The sequence below is a fragment of the Haemorhous mexicanus genome, chromosome 11 (genome assembly GCF_027477595.1).
Source record: "Haemorhous mexicanus isolate bHaeMex1 chromosome 11, bHaeMex1.pri, whole genome shotgun sequence".
Taxonomy (NCBI): Eukaryota; Metazoa; Chordata; class Aves; order Passeriformes; family Fringillidae; genus Haemorhous; species Haemorhous mexicanus.
Window position 1 is genome coordinate 5384514 of NC_082351.1, and position 18598 is coordinate 5403111.

The 18598-nt window shown below is 43.7% G+C and overlaps 2 protein-coding genes across 2 annotated transcripts in view; one reads left to right on the forward strand and one right to left on the reverse strand.

Moving 5' to 3' along the window:
• Window positions 1-18598, reverse strand: part of SYN2 (synapsin II) — a 192363-nt gene that overhangs the window by 42190 nt on the left and 131575 nt on the right. The gene's annotated exons all lie outside the window — the stretch shown is intronic.
• TIMP4 (TIMP metallopeptidase inhibitor 4) overlaps window positions 8081-18598 on the forward strand; it is a 30644-nt gene continuing 20126 nt past the window's right edge. The window contains exon 1 of the mRNA XM_059856134.1: window positions 8081-8450. Within this exon, the coding sequence (XP_059712117.1) occupies window positions 8096-8450 (355 nt within the window). The 5' untranslated portion in view covers window positions 8081-8095. The remainder of the gene's footprint in view (window positions 8451-18598) is intronic.

Here is an 18598-nt window from a genome sequence, read left to right on the forward strand (position 1 = left end):
CTCTATCCCTCAAGCACAAACCTCATTGCACAGAAGAGGTTTATTACTAGGAATAAAAAGCTGAACACTTTCAACATGTAGTTAAACAAGCAGGACAGAGTCACAGGCTCCAAACCCTCCCTTTAGTGCCACATTCCAGCACAGTAAATACAGCCAGAGGCAAGGCTGATGCTCTGGAACATAACCTGAGAGTTGTTGGAGGTTTTATGAGACACTGGCTGGTTTCAGAATGACCAGAAGCACTTGCATTACACAGGAAAGGTCACCCCTAGAGGAATTTAGGAATGAAGTTCTTGCTAAACTGCAGCAACCCAAGTTCCTGCTTAGTCAACATCCAGTCACTGCTGTATCACTTTCAGATTTTAAACCAGGCTCTTTTTTTTCAGTTCTTGAGGGTAGGAGGGGAACAAATCACTGCCAGACTGGAGACTCATCAGGGCAGCAGCACATTTCAGTGTCTGAGCTGCAAACCACTGCAGTGGGGTTTGTCATGGAAATGCTGCAGACCTCTGAGCACAGCAGAGCAGATGGCACTCCTGTAATTAGCAGGGCCACGGATCTTCCTGTGATCCCAAAGCTGTGGAATCCTCTGTGGCCCACAGCAGCCAACACAACTCACATTATTAAAAAAAAAAAAAATAAAAAAAGAAAGTGAAAAGAAAATGAAAAAAAAAAAAAAAAAAGAAAGTGAAAAGAAAAAAGATCTTCCTGTGACCCCAAAGCTGTGGAATCCTCTGTGGCCCACAGCAGCCAACACAACTCACATTATAAAAAAAAAAAAAATTAAAAAAGAAAGTGAAAAGAAAATGAAAAAAAAAAAAAAAAAGAAAGTGAAAAGAAAAAAGATCTTCCTGTGACCCCAAAGCTGTGGAATCCTCTGTGGCCCACAGCAGCCAACACAAGTCACATTAAAAAAAAAAAAAAAAAAAGAAAGAAAAAGAAAAAAAAATAAAGAAAAAGGGGAAAAAGTGCTTTGTCCCTCAGAAAAGTGCAGTAACATCATTTTCTCTGGACCCTGATCCTGAGATTCCACGTGCTCCACCACATCCCAGCACAACTGAGGGAACAGGCTCTGGATGCTGCAGCTCAAACTTCAGAGACGAAAAAGCCAGGCTGGTAAAATTCAATAATCCCAGCACTTCTCTTGTTTGTAGCTGTCCCTGGGACAGGTCCCCAAAGTCCAGCAGTTGTTATTTTGGGGTTTGAGCAGCTTTTCCTTCATTGCTGCTCTGATTTTATTGATCCCAGTTTTCCCTCTGCCGTGGTGCAGCATCTCCCTGACACCATCCCATGGCCAGGGGATTGTTCTGCCAAGGAAACCTGAAATGTCCCATGGAAATTAAAGAAAACCTGACCTGAATCCTCCCATCCCACTCCCAATCTGCTCTTTTTCAGGCACTCCCCAGACTATTCCTGCATTTCATGAACATTATATACAATACAAGCGTGATCGTGACAGTGAAAATGTATCAGCTCCGTGGATTTCCCTTTAATTTGCATTGTAATTACTGATAATTATCATTTATAATATGATTACTGCTATAAAAGCTGTTTGCTTTGAAAAGTATCACGGAGGGGAAAAGGCCATTTTGCAAAAATATTGCAGATTTTTTGAAAGCTTTCTTAAAATCAGGAAAGTAAAAATTCTACAAATTCTAAACATTCAAAAAAATTCAGAAATTTAATTCTGGCAATTAAGAACCCAAAGAGTGACCAGAGAAATTGAGAAATCTGCCAAGTCCATGAATGTGAGAGATGGAAGGGTCTGCACTGCAGGAGCCCTTCCACGCACATATAAGATACACAAAATACAGCAGAATAAAAAATAGGATTAGCAGGAGCTCTAACTTAAATAGCAAGACAATAAACTACCATTATTAATTAGACAGAAACCAGAATATTTGGCAAAAGTGGAATAAAATTTTCAAAATGTATAGTCATATATGAGTGTGATTGGACTGGTAATAAATATTGGGAGCAACTGGAAAAACTCCTGGCTCCTTGTGGGACACATCTGCAAACAGCTGAGGAACACACTGACATTGGCCAATCCCATGCCATTAATCAAAATAACTACAGTGAAAATTCAAATGTTAGCCAGACAGGATAAATGTCACTTTTAGGTGAGAGTGAAAAATCTAAAAAGCCAGTTCATTTCGTTATTCCCTTATTGGTGCCACAACAGCAAGGATAATTGGTATTAATGATGGTTTCTTAGTGTTTCATCTGAATCAACTTTTGAAATGGAAGATTTTTTTTGTACTATGAGCCTAAAAGGCAAATACTTTATTGTATTCATCTTCAGGATCTGGCCACGTAAGGATTTCATAACTGTGCTCAGCTTGTTTGTACTGTGGAAAGGAATATCCTAGTTTATAAAATGCCACAACACCCCCAGTGTCACCCTGGCCAATCTGTGGTGCAGGTAACTCAGTGACCCAGAATGGCTCAGAATTACCCAGCACTGTCCCCATCTGCATTGGTGCTTGCATTTTTCCACATGGAGTGGAGATCCCTACCCTCCCCTACTGCAGAAACTTTCTGGAGTTTCTGAGTCTGCTTCATGGAGTGTCATCCTGCAATTATAAGTCTATCAATTAAAAATAAAACCTTCACATTTCAGCTTCATACACTATGGTGCTCAATGGTTTGTAAGTTCTGCTGCAATTTAAATATTTTTGAACAATGTCAATACAAGCTGGGTTTTTTTCCGAAGAGATACAATTTGAATTTTTCTAAATTTACTTTGAATTCTTTTAACTGAGACATAGTGTAAAATATAAACAAAGGCTTCTATAAAAATAGAACCAGGCAAAGATTATCTGCAAAAAAAAAAAAAAAAAAAAAAAAGAGTCAAAAAACCCCTCTGCTGGCAACAATACAGACAACAGAGTTTTCTGAAGGTGGTATTCACCCTGCTTTCATGTCCTGGGGTTGAGCTGACTAGAACAGCCACAACAGGAAAAAAAAAAAAGAGGGGGCAGAGAAGCAGTGACAAAAAAACCCCAGATGTTGCATAAACATGACTTACCTCAAGTTCAGTGTTTAAATATTTATCTTTCCAATAATCCCCAAGCAGAGTTCATTTAACCACTCTAGTTCCATGTAATTTATTTGTGGAATATGCATCAGCCTAAATCTAATTTTGCTCTGCTTACTTTGGAGAAAGGAAATTAAAAGTGAAATAATGAAGGTGGCCTTTTATTAATTTTCTTTTTTTTTTTTTTTTTTTCCTTTCTTTCCCAGAAACAGGCAGGAAGAGCCCTAAATCAATAAACAAGCAGCAGATGTACTTTCTCTGGTCTGTTTGGTTTGCAGAAAACACAATTTCCAGATCAAGTGGGGGCTCAGCCAGGCAGGAGCTCCGTCAGCAGCAGGGCCAGCCCAGCCCTGGCCTCTCAGCACAAAAGCTGGCCTCAACAAACACAGGCACAATTTTGGGATGTGGAGCCACATTTTCCCCTTGGCAGCTAAAAGTAGGTGTAAAAACTCTCTGTGCAGGGAGTAAAGTTTTATACCCCCGAGCCCAGGGGGAGGCTGAGGTGATTTCTGTTATCTTTTTACCTAGGGCAGGGAGGAAATAAAAGTTCAAGGGGATAAAAAGAGTTGAGTTTAAATTTATTGGTAGGAGAGGAAAATGTGCCTGATCTGTGAGTCCTTGACCCCAAAGTGAAGGCTGGAGGGGTTTGTGAGCTGAGTGCCACCCAGGTCCCAGAGCTACCTGAGCTCCCAGGCACACCAGTGGGAATTGGTGCAGAGCTGGGAGTTCTGAGCTCCCTTTGAGACTGCCACCACCACCTGGGGAGGCTGGAGCTGCACAGAGCAGCCCCACATGCCCCCTGAAATCAGCCAGGGCTGGAGAGGATCCTGGCTTATGGAGCGACGCCCCCAGACCAGCAGAGATCCCCTAAAACCCCTTTGTCCCCACAACTGGTGTGCCTGCCAAAGATCCCAGGGATCTAAATGAACACAGAGAGATCTGATGGCAGAGAGCCTGCTGGTTTCAAACCTGCACAGCGTGAGAACAGAAATTGTCACTAGGAAGGAAAACACAAAGTGTGACTGCAGCAGATCAATGAGAGCAGCTCCCACAGATCCCCAGAAGAAACTCTGAAGACAAAAACTCTGCAGAAACAGAGTTTTGATTCCGTTTTGATTCTGTTTTGATTCTGGCCTGTCAGTGTTTAATTCATCCTTCCACCAACTGTTTGGAAAACTGCTGCCTCAAAAGTCAAGTTACACTTTGCCACCTTGTTAAACAATTACCCAAATTGCTGTGCCTATAAACTGTAAGGATTTTTTGCTGTAGTATTTCAGAGGTGACAGCTCTAAATTCCCTCCTGTTTGAAGCAGCTGTAGCTCGCATGGAGACCCTGGAATTTAAAATCCATCAAAGCTCACCTATTTTGTGAAATGCCATTCTGAATTTTCAACAGGATTATACAGGTGAGGTACAGGATGTGTAGTGTGACTTCATCAGGTAAAATGACAGTAGATTTTAGAGGTAATTGCAATGCCAAAGGAGAAGGAGGGAGGAAAGAACAGAGTCAAAGCATCGAGTAGAGCACAGATAAATTCTGAGTTGTTGGAATCTGAAATGCAAAGACCCCTCAGGACCTGGGGCCTGTAAGCCAAAGCTTGGAATTAAAACCAAGATTTGATCTGAGACCTTGGAAAAGGCTCCCAAACTTGAGTGCTAGAAGCAAGAATGTGGATTTATAGTTTTATAGCAGAGACACATTTAGCTAAGCAAAAGAAAGTTTAGAGTTTTAGAGTTTAAAATATAGAAAAAGTAAAAGTAGCTACAAAGGTAAACAAGGAGTGTAGAATGCAGGACTGTAGGTTTGTGTGTCATTACAGGATTGGCTGAGAAAGCTTCCACTGTAGCATGAGTCCATAAAATGAAATATTTAAGGATTAGGTCAAAAATAAATATCCTTGTTAGTAGTGTTTTATTAGTCAAGAACTCCTTAAAAAGTGTTGTCTCTAAGGGTCTTGTGACCTCCTGAACCGTGCTGTAATGATGTGAACCAAACTCACCTTTCCTACCTGTGCAGAAGATAAGAAAAAAACCCACATCATCACAACAATTCAGAGGGCCCATCTCAAATTCCTTCCAAGATTCCCCACAAATGAATTATCCCAATGGGTGTGGAAACTCCTGCCCACTACCATTCTCAAATAAGATTCATTTGCCACAATGAAGAGAAAATCTGATTGATATGGATGAAAAACTGTACTCTGTGCCCTGGCAGAAGCTGAAGCACGGAGCAGGCAGCCCAAGCAGAAGACTCTGAGTGGACTCAGACTGCCTGACAGCTGGAGGGGACAATGAGGTGGCTGTGACATGTCCATGACAATGAAAAACCCTCCCAAAAGCTGTCTGGACAATCCCCCTGCAGCAGAGTCCAGTGCTCCTGACCCAGCTCCCAGGCTGAGTGTGAACTCACAGCCACCAGAGCAATGCTGTGAGCAGCACCAGGGACAGACAGACTGACAACTGACTGTGCTGCCCCCCTGGAAACATGGGCTGGGCTGGGCTGGGCAGGCAGCAGGAGGAAATCCAGCACAGCAAGGCACAGGGGTTATCCTCAGCCCTGGGTTACCCTAGAATCCTGGGTATTCCTGAAATCCTGGGTTATCCCCAGCCCTGGGTTATCCCCAGCCCTGGGTTACCCTAGAATCCTGGGTTTTCCTGAAATCCTGGGTTTTCCTGCAGCCCTGGGTTATCCTGAAATCCTGGGTTTTCCTGCAGCCCTGGGTTATCCTGAAATCCTGGGTTATTCTGAAATCCTGGGTCATCCCCAGCCCTGGGTATTCCTGGGTATTCCTCAGCCCTGGGTTATCCTGAAATCCTGGGTTATCCCCAGCCCTGGTTTATCCCCAGCCCTGGGTTTTCCTCAGCTCTGGGTGCTCCTGAATTCCTGAGTTTTTGTCAGGTCTGGTTTCTCCCCAGCCCTGGGTTATCCTCAGCCCTGGGTGTTCCTGCAGCCCTGGTTTATCCCCAGCCCTGGTTTATCCTGAATTCCTGATTTATTCCCAACCCTGGTTTATCCCCAGCCCTGATTTCTCCCCAACCCTGGTTTCTCCCCATCCCTGGTGTCTCCTGCAGCCAGAGGCTGAGGGGAGAGGAGGGATGGGCAGTGGGAAGGGCAGGAAGGCCCCGGGGCACAGCTGCCCCTCCCCAGCGAGCTCTCAGGGTGATGGCCTCATTCAGTCACTTGTCACCTGTCACCTCCAGAGAGCAAACCTCCCAAACTCTGGGGTCCAGGGGCATCACCCAACAGCAGCAGCCCAGTGGGTTTAGTGCAGGGCTCTGGGGGCTGTTGGAAGACAATTAAGGATGGTAATTAATGCCCACACTGCTGTTGGTGGGCACTATTGATTATGTAATTAATTTGATTGTACTAGGTAGAAAAGTCTTTAAAACACCCAGAACATAGCTGGATGTGTTGTTCTGGAGAATCCTGGACAAAATGTGCCTTAGGGACCAGTAGAGAAGAGTGTTTGCCCCCCATATGGCTTTATAATTTGAATTTTGTGAATTCAATTTGATATTGAATTTTATCAACTTGGTCTATTTAGATCATCTATAACAGCAGCCCTTTGATGGAAACCAATCAGTGGCTCCCAATTAACTCCTTCATCACTTCCCAGTCTGAGGTTTGGGAATTCCAGTCCCAGAGGGGCTGAGCCCAGTCCCTGGCAGCCCTGCCTGGGGGTTTTCCTGCCTCCCTGCAGCTGGAACTCCCCTGCAAGCTTCCAGTCCTTCTCATCCCTCCCCTCACATGAAAGAAGCCCATTTCTCCTGGGTAAGAACAGAGATGTTAACAGGTCTAAATTATTTTCAGGTGTTAGTCCTGGGCTGGGATCCAGCCTTATGATTTGAAGCCAAAACTGTAGACTGGAAAAGTAAAAAAATCCAGGTGTGGCTACATGAAATCAGGACATTTTGTACAGGATTCCTGGCTCAGTGTTTGGTGTGGATCTAAAGGCTAAAAACTAGACCAAATTCTAATAATTCTGAATATTTGTGGTTTTTTTTCTAACAGACAGAGTGTGTCTTGAGGGGGATGGGAATTAAAAAGAAAAATAATCAGAGCACTAATATTTGTATAACTGTTCAGAAATGAAATAAATCTGCTGCTGTAAAACACGTACACTTCTCTCTAAAGGTAACAAGCTACTCTGGGCACACCTAAACCTCAGCCTCAACAAAATGCATTTTCATGAGCCTGGATTGGAATGGTTCAGGTCATGTTGATGAATTTTCAATTCCTAGGCTTGATTTGGGTTTTTTAAGCAGCCCTGTCCTGCATGCCAATCCAGAGATGTTCTTTATTACTCTCTAATCAAACCTTGGGTTGCTTCCTCATGGAACAATTTTTTTTCACAAAAAGAGGGTGCCCACAGGTTACACACGCCAAGATTGCCACAGCGACCAAAGCTCTGATGGTGAGAAGGATTTCTGAGCTCTGCATTTATTCCACTGAACTCCACTCCCAACGTCAGCCGGGAAATGCGGGCACAGATCTGCTCTGAGCAGGATTTGCATTAACAAGGAATGCAGGGAAAGGGCTGTGCCTCCAAAACCGCTGGGATACTTTTCCTTGCTATTCGAAATTAAACCTGCCATGAAATAATTCCGTATAAAATGCCTTTTATTGAGGCTTTGATTGGCAATCGGTTATTCCCTGCAGCCAGCGACGCTGGGGGCTCACAAGCAGAGCTTTGCGAGGTTTCCTTCCCATGAATGAAGTTCTGTCCGGCCTGCGAACGGGGACGGCAGCTCAGGAAAGTGCCCAGAAGGGCAGGGCAAGATCGGGAGCTCCAAACAGGACAGCTCTGTTTACTTGCCCAAAATTAGATCGCAGGGCTGGCTTTTAAATCCAAACTGGACGCGAACTCACTCGGAGGAGATAAAACGCTCCGAAAGTCAGCTTCAGATCCGCGCAGAGCCGGTTTTGTGGGAGCTTCTGGCGATTACCATTTCCACTCCCGAGCTTCTTCGGGACGATGTCACCAATAAACGAGCTTTGAAGCGCGGGAAGGCGGAGCCGGGGCTCGGCGCCGGGGCCATAAATAAGAGGGTCCCATGTCCGGCTGGTTTGGAGGCAGCGAGCACCGGCAGCGCTCGGAGCGAGCGGCGCGGGCCGAGCATCCCGAGCATCCCCGGGCGAGCATCCCGAGCATCCCCGGGCGAGCATCCCGAGCATCCCCGGGCGAGCATCCCAGCGCGGCCGGGACACCGCGGCTCCGGCAGAGCCTTTCCCCCGTGCGGAGCATGAGCCGAGCGGGCAGCGGGAGCCCCGGCAGGAGCCCCGGGAGCCCCGGGAGCCGAGGGGCAGCGCTGGTGCTGGCGCTGGCGCTGTGGGCGCTGCCCGCGGCCGTGTCCGGCTGCAGCTGCGCGCCCGCGCACCCGCAGCAGCTGCTGTGCGATGCTGCGCTCGGTGAGTCCGCGGCCGCGGAGCCTCCGCGGGGCTCTTCTGCAGCGGGGACAGGGGACAGGGCTGCTGGCAGCTGGGCTGCACTGCCCCGAACGCAGGGGAGTAGATGGCAGGGCTTGCTCTGCTTCCCGCGCCCTGCCAGGAGGGTTCGTGGTTATAAATGGCTGGGATTGCTGGGTTGGAGAATGGCTTTTTATTTATTTTTAATGTGGTTTTATATATTTTATATCTATATATCTATAGGTCATTTATCTAGATATATGTCTATATATCTATCTATAAATCTATCTATCTATAAATCTATATATCTATCTATAAATCGATATATCTATATAGATATCTATCTATAAATCTATCTCCATATCTATATCTATATATCCCATTTCATATTATAAATATTATCTATATTTCTATATTCTATATGCGTTATATATTAATGTATTTTTATCCTTCACATATATTTATATAATTGATGTATTATCTTTAATATATTCTATATCTATTGTATATAACAGATATTTCTATACTTTATATGCCTGATATATTTTATATACAACATCTTTTTTATATATTTGTAGCTTAGGTCCTAACTTAGAAAATAGCTGAGCTTTCAAATATCTACTGCTATATACAGCAGTATCTGCTATGTAAAAAACATTCTATCTAAATATGCCTGTAATGTGTAAACTACTCATACAGATATTTTTATAGCACTTCAGGGGAAAAAACCAAAACAAAACAAAAAACAAAATATAAGTCCCCAGTGGTAACTTGCTGAAACTTTTGAGCTTTGTTCTGCTATTCTATACTTTCTTTAATTTATTCTTGGGGTTTTCTGTCATTTTCTGGAGCAGGAGGCTGGTGGGGCCTTTATTTTGTGCAGATAAAGTGGCTGCAGCAGCTCTGTGTGAACATAACTCTCCAGCTTTGGGACAATTGTGCCTCATGACAGCCAGGCAGCCCCACAGTTGTCAAACAACTCATAGCAAGAGCCTAAAGATCCCAAAATTAGGCTGCAGGGGGATGAGAAAGTGTGACATTTTGAGAAAATGTGACATTTTGCAGCCTTTTGATTTCATTAGCTCAGGCTAAGGCTGGTTAGCTTCCATGGGGTGTGAACAGTAAATGTAGAACATGAGTTTCCAAAGTGCCACAGAATTAGCATCTCTATGGGGCAGGCAATACCTTCTGCATACTGATTCATTGCTTTTATGCCCTGACAGAAAATCTTTGTGGCCATGACAAACTCTGAGCTCTGTTTGTGGCCATCAGTTAAATTGGTTTTTAATCTGCCCGTGTTCAGCAATCCCTTTCGTGGAGGTGCCTCCACCAGGCATTGCACACTCGGGGGTGTTTAAGGAGTGAAAGGAAATAAAAGTTGTGCTACAACTAAATATGAACTGTGCATGAGAAAGTGACAGCTTTTCAACAGGCTTCATGTAAAAATTATCCAAAATTAACAACTTTACAGTATAGAGGAAACTCAAAGTATTCATTATGGGCCACCTTAATGAATATTTTCACCATCCTGATGATACAAATTAACACTTACTCATTTCTTAGATGTATTTTACAAACAGGAACCACATCACGCTACTTTTAGCTTTTCTACTATATCATGCTACTTTTTATTTAAATACTTCCCAGAGTTTTGTGTTACAATGTTTGGACTTGTTGCTCAAGCTCTCACTCCTATAAATATTCTTATCCAAGTAAACTTCCTCTTTTGGCTGAGGAATGTTTATGTCAAAGATCCCTTTGTTCACCATTTATACTTTTAAAATACCATTTCTGTACATCACAAAGTGGGAAATGAAGGGAATTCTTCATCCCAAGAAGTGCACACATATTTTTGTGCATACATTTGCATGTACACACACACACACACACACAAAACCTGCTCTGGGCATTCATGGCTGAATTCCTGGATAATCTTTGGCCACAACATTTTGAATAAGGGAGTGAAACCCCTTGGAAGGAAGGAGCTGCAGTGGAGCTGCCTGTCCTGTGTGGGAGGAAGCTCCAGGGAGCAGCTTGGCAGAGCAGCTCCCCCAGGCCGGTGCCAGCAGCCTTTGTGCCCAGGAGAGGAGCTGTGCCCGGCAGGAAGGGGCAGCCTGGGCTGCAGCCCTGGCCAGGCACTGCTCATCCCCTGGGAACTGGGGCTGTGCCTCCACAGCTGCCTGGGGACACACCTGTGGCCTCGGGGACACACCTGTGGCCTCAGGACCTCAGGGCCACCTGGCTCCCAGCTGTGTGCTGAGACTGTTCCAGTTCTTCAGTTATTAAATTGATTAGTTCATTAAGCTCATTCTATCGTGCCACAAACACAGCCAAGGACTCCCTCACAGGATTTCCTAGCACATCTTATTAAAATAGAGATGCTCTGACCCAAAACTCTGCAAGAAAACCAGAGATAAAGTCTCAGACTTGCTCATGGAGCTACCAACCACCACATGTCCTTCAGTCACCGTGTAAAGGCAATATTTTTAATTTCCTCCAGCATGACTATGATGGAGGGGGAGGGATTGAATTGACATTCCCTGGACTTCCAATTGAATGTGTGAAGCCACTGAGCAGCAGCATTTCTGAGAGATCCAAGGAAAAACAAGCACAGAAATTAATTAAGTCTGGACAACTTTTTGCTTTGCCTTTTGTTAAGATGATTGGTGCTGGGACACTTTGTCCTTCACTGCCATTTGTGGCTCTGGATGCCCAGAGGCAGCACAGAACCCAGGAGAGATCAGGGGATGTCTGACAGAGCTGGATCAGGGAGAGCTCCTGGTCCTGCCCAAAATCAGGGATGGGTGGAGAGGCCTGCAGGGCTGAGGCTGGGAAGGACTGTGGGATTTGCCAGGATGCATCAGGGCTGCTGTGCCAGCCCTGCCATCTACCTGACCCTGGATCTGTTCCTCTTCCCTCAGAGCCTTCAGGGGATGTGATTTTGTACAGCATCATTAGCACTGATAATAACAAAGGGACTATTTTCAAGCTAAAAACAATTTATAGCTCAGACAAACACCAGTCTCAGGGGCTGTGAGAGTTTAGAGGAGCAGGCATTCAGCCACAGTTCAAGAGCAGTCCCAGGTTCTTTGTCACAAGGCAATACAGAACTTTCTAACCCAATGCACAGCTGCCACAGGGTTTATTTTGCTTTTCTAGCCCATCACCCTCACTCACTTCTGCTGCACTGTGGATACTTTTGTCCAATGGTTTCTGTCTCACTTGCACACAAATGCTTCTGTTATAACTTCTGAACCCTCAGCTCACTCCATACAGCCCCACCCTACACTACAAACCCTTCACCATCTCATCAGGACAGCTGCTCACTTACTTAAGGCATTTTCTTACAACTATAGAATCATAAGTTTATGATTTTTCTGCTTAATATCTGTGTATTTTGTTCTTACATCAACACAAAATTCTTCCAAAGCTGCAGATCAAACCCTTCAGTGTCTATGGAAGTTTCTGGTTTTCCAGTTCCCACAGTACAGCTTGGAGAAATTGTCATGAGCTTCTCAGTAGTTTTTAATTTAACTCCTCCTTTGTGGGAAGTGCCTGGCACCAGGAGATCCACACCTTTTACACAAAACCAGAGATACAAGATCCCCCTTGTGCTCTTCTAAGGGCTGCTGAGGCCCTCCTAAAATGTGCTGCGCTCCTCCAGCCCCAGCAAACCCCTCTGCTTTCCTAGAGGACTTGCCCTGGGAATGGAGGGGTTTAATTAAACAGATGTCCATGTTAATTAGCAGTGCTGACCACAATGCCCAGGTTTTGTCCTCACAAAAATGTGGGAGGAGGTGCTGGGTAACAAATTCAGTAGTGAGGCCCTGGAGTGACAAGCCAGCACATGAAAACTCTTTGGATAATTGGCTTTTTTTGGAGAGAAACATGGATGCAATCGAGTTTACCAGATAGTGCCAAGGTAACAGATTTCCTTTTTGCCACTGAATTTGTCATCCTGGCCTCAATGCTGGACCAATTTGAGCTTCAAACCAGTCAATCTGGAGGCAAAAATGGGCTATGGGCAGCACTGATTCCTTTCTGAAGCCTGGCACTTTAAATTCATGTTGGTTTTTCCCCTTGGGTTATTTTTTGGACAGTAGGAGAAATATGTAAATACTTCACATTTCTTAGCTGTGTAGCACCAGTTCCCTTCAAAGCTGGTTGTATTCTTTCTGATTTCAACTGTCTCATTATTGTTTTTTCTTAAAAAAATATTGAAAATTATATTTTTACTGAACAGCAATGACTAACAGGTCTTGAATACATAGATATAGATATAGATATAGATATAGATATAGATATAGATATAGATATAGATATAGATAGCTTCAGAAGTTGTGTAGCTTTGGAGAAGAGTGGCACATTTCAAAATAGGATGGAAACTTTACAGCTGGAGCTTGACAGCATTTTCAGCCCATTAAAATCTCCCAAGATCACGGAGATAAAGCACTGTAAAGATGTGCCAGATGATGTATTAAATTTTAATCACATCTAAATGTAACAGTGCAAATTTTCTTTAAATATGCCAGGACTAAGTTTTCAGAGTCAGCTCTTCTGGGAGATAATCACAATATGCAATTTCTTTATTGCTGAGTTCCAAATGAAAACCTTTGTGGCTCAGTGTCCCCCAGTTTTGCCTCTGTGCCATGTAATGTCCAGTTTTGTGCTGGGTTGGGTTAATTTGAACATTATTGGGTGGGAGGTAAATCTGCCTGGTGGAAAAAATCAGTTTTGGGGATGCACTGGAAACAGGGATGGTGCTTGCTCCAAGTGAGGAGAGGAAAGATGAGCAGTGAAATTCAATGTTTTATTGTTGTTTTATCGTCTTATATTGGCAGTGACATTTCCAATGCCAGTAATGCACATTTCCAGTGCCAATAATGCACATTTCCAGTGCTAATAATGCACATTCCCATTGCCAATAATGCACAATTCCAATGGCAATAATGCACATTCCCATTGCTAGTAATGCACATTTCCTGTGCCAATAATGCACATTCCCATTGCCAATAATGCACATTTCCAGTGCTAAAATTGCACATTTCCAATGGCAATAGTGCACATATGCAGTGCCAATAATGCACACTTCCCATGCCAATAATGCACATTTCCAATGGCATTAATGCACATTCCCAGTGCCAGTAATGCACATTTCCTGTGCCAGTAATGCACATATGCAGTGCCAGAAGTGCACATTTCCAGTGCTAATAATGCACAATTCCAATGGCAATAATGCACATTTCCAGTGCCAATAATGCACATTTCCTGTGTCAGTAATGCACATTCCCATTGCCAGTAATCCACATTTCCTGTGCCAATAATGCACATTCCCATTGCCAGTAATGCACATTTCCAGTGCCAATAATGCACATTTCCAGTGCTAACAATGCACATTTCCAGTGCCAATAGTGCACATATGCAGTGCCAATAATGCACACTTCCCATGCCAATAATGCACAATTCCAATGGCAATAATGCACATTCCCAGTGCCAGTAATGCACATTTCCAATGCCAGTAATGCACATATGCAGTGCCAGTAATGCACATTTCCAGTGCTAATAATGCACATTTCCAATGGCAATAATGCACATTTCCAGTGCCTATAATGCACACTTCCAGAGCCTCTTGCCAATGTGCTGCTGCCATTCCTCAGGGCTCACACTGAGGAGTGGAAGCTGAAATTCTGCTCCAAGAATTGGGGATTGGTGGCAAAAATGCTGTACTGGGCTCGTGCTGTTCCAGTTCTGATCCAAAGAACAGGCAAAAACCCACCTGAGAGTGGTTCCTGCAAGGATTTTAGTGGGGAGGCAGCATTGGTGCCACTGGAGGAGAGTGCTGCCAGCCACACCTCCAGAACCAATGAATCTTCTTAAAAGAAGCTAAAATTATAATTATTTCAAAACTGATTTTGGTGGGTTTATGCAGAGGGGCTGAAAATGAGGCCAATCTCAGCCTTTTTCTCAGCAAGGGGCTGAGGAAAAAAGAATTCCAGTCCTGTGTGTCCCCCCAGTGCTCAGGAAATCAGTGCTGGCAGGTGGGAATCATTCACAATCATTCTTAGATCCAGATTTTATGTATTCCTAAATCCACATTTTGTTGTATGACAAATGTTAGGTTCATCAACAAAAATTATTGAAAAATTAATCTCTCCATCAATTTTGGCTGTACAGTGCCCTGTCAAACTCAGAGAAAAGAAGACCAGGTTTCTTCTCTAAGTACAAAAGAAATAAAAATTATTTTTTTCTGACTTTTATGCATACTTTTATACATATTAATAGCACTTTCAAATACAATTTAAAATTGGAATTCATGAAGCATGAATTCTAGGAAGTTGTTAAGTTTAAAGGAGCTGCTGATACATTTAGAGAGAGGAGAAAATACCTGGCCCCCTGCAAAGGCTCATCACGGGTAAAAATGCCCATGAATGGCAATTCAGGAATAATTGCAGTACACATAAACTGCTGGGTATCCCACCCTGAAACTTCTAATTGCTTTAAAAAATGCAAAATTCCTACAAAATCTGGCTGCTCTGGCTGCAGGAGTGCTGTGGTGTCAATCCCTGCTTACAATTCTGTGTCTTTGTACCTGAATATCCAGTGGAAAACCTGAATATTCCCATTCAATGAATTCCTGGAATGCTGCTGTGGGAATGGCACTGAGTCCTTCCTTTTGCAGACAAATAGTGAAAATAAATGTCACTAAAATATTAATTCACTAAATTTCACTAAATTCACTAGATGTCACTAAAATATTAGTGCAGCAGCTTCCTGGGATGGAGCCTGAATTTCCTGTTAGGGAACAGGAAGGGTAAGACCTGAATAAGACATACAAAAAACCCTGCATCTACCTGAGGGTTTAGGATAGGAGCAAACACTTGGAGAGCTTGAAAAATCCATGGAAATTCAGTTTTACTAACTCACTTTTCATTGCTGAATTCAAGGCTTGAATCACACTGGCAATCCCATGCAACTCTGGGAAAGGATTCCCAATATTGTGTGGATGAGTTCTCTCCAGAGTTCTGCCACTCCAGCCTGAAAATGGGGCTGGGGCTGGGAAAAAAAACCCAGGCTGAGCTCTCCTTCCCCTGCATTTTCATGGCACTGCTCCCAGCCCTTCAAAGCTGTGGCTGTAAAAGGAGGTGGCATCACAGAACTGAACAACAGGATGGGATTTTAAGGGGCCAAACCCACTGAGCACAACATTCCTGTCAATTAGGACATGGCTGAAAAATGTAACTTAATTTGCTTTAGTGAAAAAAAAAAAAAAATACCCCAGAGCTGGCTATTGGGTAGTAAAATGAAATTTTAGAGGAATTGTGCTGCTTGCCTGACTTAGAAGTGACTCAGTCCCACCAGCTTGTTGCTGAGTGTGCTCTAAATTCAGGAGGAGAAAACAAAAAAAAACTGAGTTACTTTTATTTCAAATCATGTGTTGTAACTCTGGGAAATGGAACCCCATCATTTCAAAAACAACATTCTACACACACTGAGGGGAGAAACAAAACTCAAGCTTAGAAACAAAGTCTAAATAATATAAAACAGAGACCATGAAAGGCTGCCAAACTCTTAATCCTATTAACATGCCAACTTTAATCCCAAACTTTCTCATTAGGAACGATTTCAGCAATGGGGGGTTCTGTCCACCCCGAGGAAGGGCCGTGTCCCCGTGAATGGAAATCCACAATAACACCATGTATGTTGTCCTACAGGCTTGGAGCATAAAGGGAGGGTTATTCTCCAGCTGAAATTAGGCAGATGTTGATTACCAGTCAAATGATGTGGTATCTGAGGCTTGGGAAGCAGAGAGAAATGTTCCTGGTAACACAAGGAGCAGCTGTGAAAATAAAGCTGACCTTGAACAACATTTGGAAATCAGTTTGGGCAGTTTTTAGGTGATATTTAAGTTAAAAGAACCCCACACTTCTGTTAAAAATACACTCATCTCTTCTCGTTGAAAGTTTATAAAAATGAGATTCTAAAACCTCACTCTCAGACATTGAATGTATTCTTCTAATAATAATAAAAAAATAAACCATGTAATCTTCTGGTTTAACAAGGGAGCAAAGCCAATCAACTCCTGCCTTCAACAGGAGGAATTTGTGCATCCTGAGCCAAAAACACAGAGATGCACAGAGATGGACAAAATCCTGAGCTACCTGAGAGTCCTAATGAGGTGAAATATTGGCCTTGCACACCCCAAAAGGCTGAACTGGAAATGCAGTTTGGATGCAGGCTAGAACAGGTCTGTTCATAAATTCTGTAGGGTTAATAAAATAACCCCATAGGGTTTATTATGAATAAAACCCTGCAGAGTAGTCAAATCCTTCAAGGCATTTACCCTGAGAAACAATGCAGTGCAAATGAATATCCTTGTCACAAGGTAATTAAAAAACCATCCTTGGGATCTGCTTTATCAACTTGGAGACCATTCATGGGGTTTTCAGTCTTCAAAAGTTTCTCAAAAGTGGAGTTTTAGTCCAAGTCACGAACTTCCTGCAAGGCTTTGATTGCTCAGTTACAGATTGGATTATCTCACCACCCTTATCTTCCCATGCAACTGCAAACATCCCCAGGACTAAGAAATGCTCTTCCATACATTGCTTTTCACAGAATAAGGGGAAAATCCTGCTACAGTTACAGTTAAATTCTTCAACAAGCTCTGTGCTTACAGATCCAAACCACCTTTGTTCAAATAGTCCAGAAAGCTCCACAACTTTTCCTTCTCATGATTTCAGAACCTGTGCTTCAGTTGATTCCTGTGCTAATGATTTGGTTATTTTACAGCTGGCTAGAAGCATTTATTGATGGAATGTCAGGAAACAAAAATGCAAAGCAGGAAGAATAAAATTCCCTTTATAGCCCAACTAGCAGAAATAGGTTTTGAACTAAAGATTCCTCAACTTTGGGTCTGGGAGCTGTGGAGCAGGAGTGGCAATGTAGACTCACAGACTAGAAATCCATCCTACAAACCCAGAGGAGATCTTGTCACCCTCACTCAGTTTTGGGGCAGCTCTGCTGCTGCTCATTCTGTTTGCAGCTAGAACTGAACTCACCCCACAGCCCCAAACATCTGAGCTGAGTTACAGTTTGGAAATGAAGCTACTGCTTGCTGCTCTGTCCTGGTGAAAGAGTCATTGATAGATGAGCCATTTGCTAAAAACACTTGTTCTTTTCCAGCTGTTTAAAGATCATTCAAAGAGCATTCAACACTGTCTTGTTCTCAAAAGAGAAATACAAATGTAGGGTTTCCACTCCTGCAAGAATCAGGATGAAGCAGCAGCTCAGCAGGTCCTGAAGCAAACATCTCTCTCTCTGCTGCAGTCTGAAACAATTCCAAGCTGTGCAATAATTCTGAAATCAGCCCTTCAAAGGAAGGGCTGCAGGCTCCTGGATGCTGAAGGCATCCAAGGCTGTGTGGGACACCTGCACTCCCAGGCTGTCACAGGAGCCATTGGAATAATTTCCCAGGTTTTTTCTCCTGGCAGTGTGCTGTATCCATCCCATCCCCAGCCTGGCAGCACCAGCAGTAATTTGGCAGCACTCCTGTGGGGGTTTAGGAGTCATTTTTGACCCCACAAGCACTGCCTGAGCCATTCTGACACACATCAGCCTTCACTTCCAGCCTACCCCTGCCCCAACACTGGGAGTCTTCTGCACAAGAATTTAACAAATGGATATTTTAAACTATTGCCAGAGGTGGTGATGGTGGCCAGCAAGTTTTGCTTAAAAAACCTCCAACAAAGCCAGCTGGAGGTGGAACATGTGGACAGCCATGGCAGAGGTGGTCTGGAACTGACTGGGAGTGTCCCAGGTAACAACCAGGTTCTGAAAGATCCAATTAAATAAGAATTGATTTGCAAAAGTGAGAGCTGCCTGAGTTCAGCTCAGGCTACTTATTGTAAATAAAGACAAGGCTTCACATGCCACCAAGCTGCAAAGGAAAACCCTGGAGCAGTAAAAGGCAGGAGAGCTTTTGCAATCACAGAGTGCAAACCTTCCCCATGCAGCACAAACCACCTCAAAATATGTGAGATGGAGTGACAACAGCAGCAGATCCTCCTTGTTTGGACTCGGACTAGAGAAAAATGAAGGCAATTTAAAGTGGGAAAGGACAGACAATATTGGCATTTTCATGAGAGTGTAGTTGG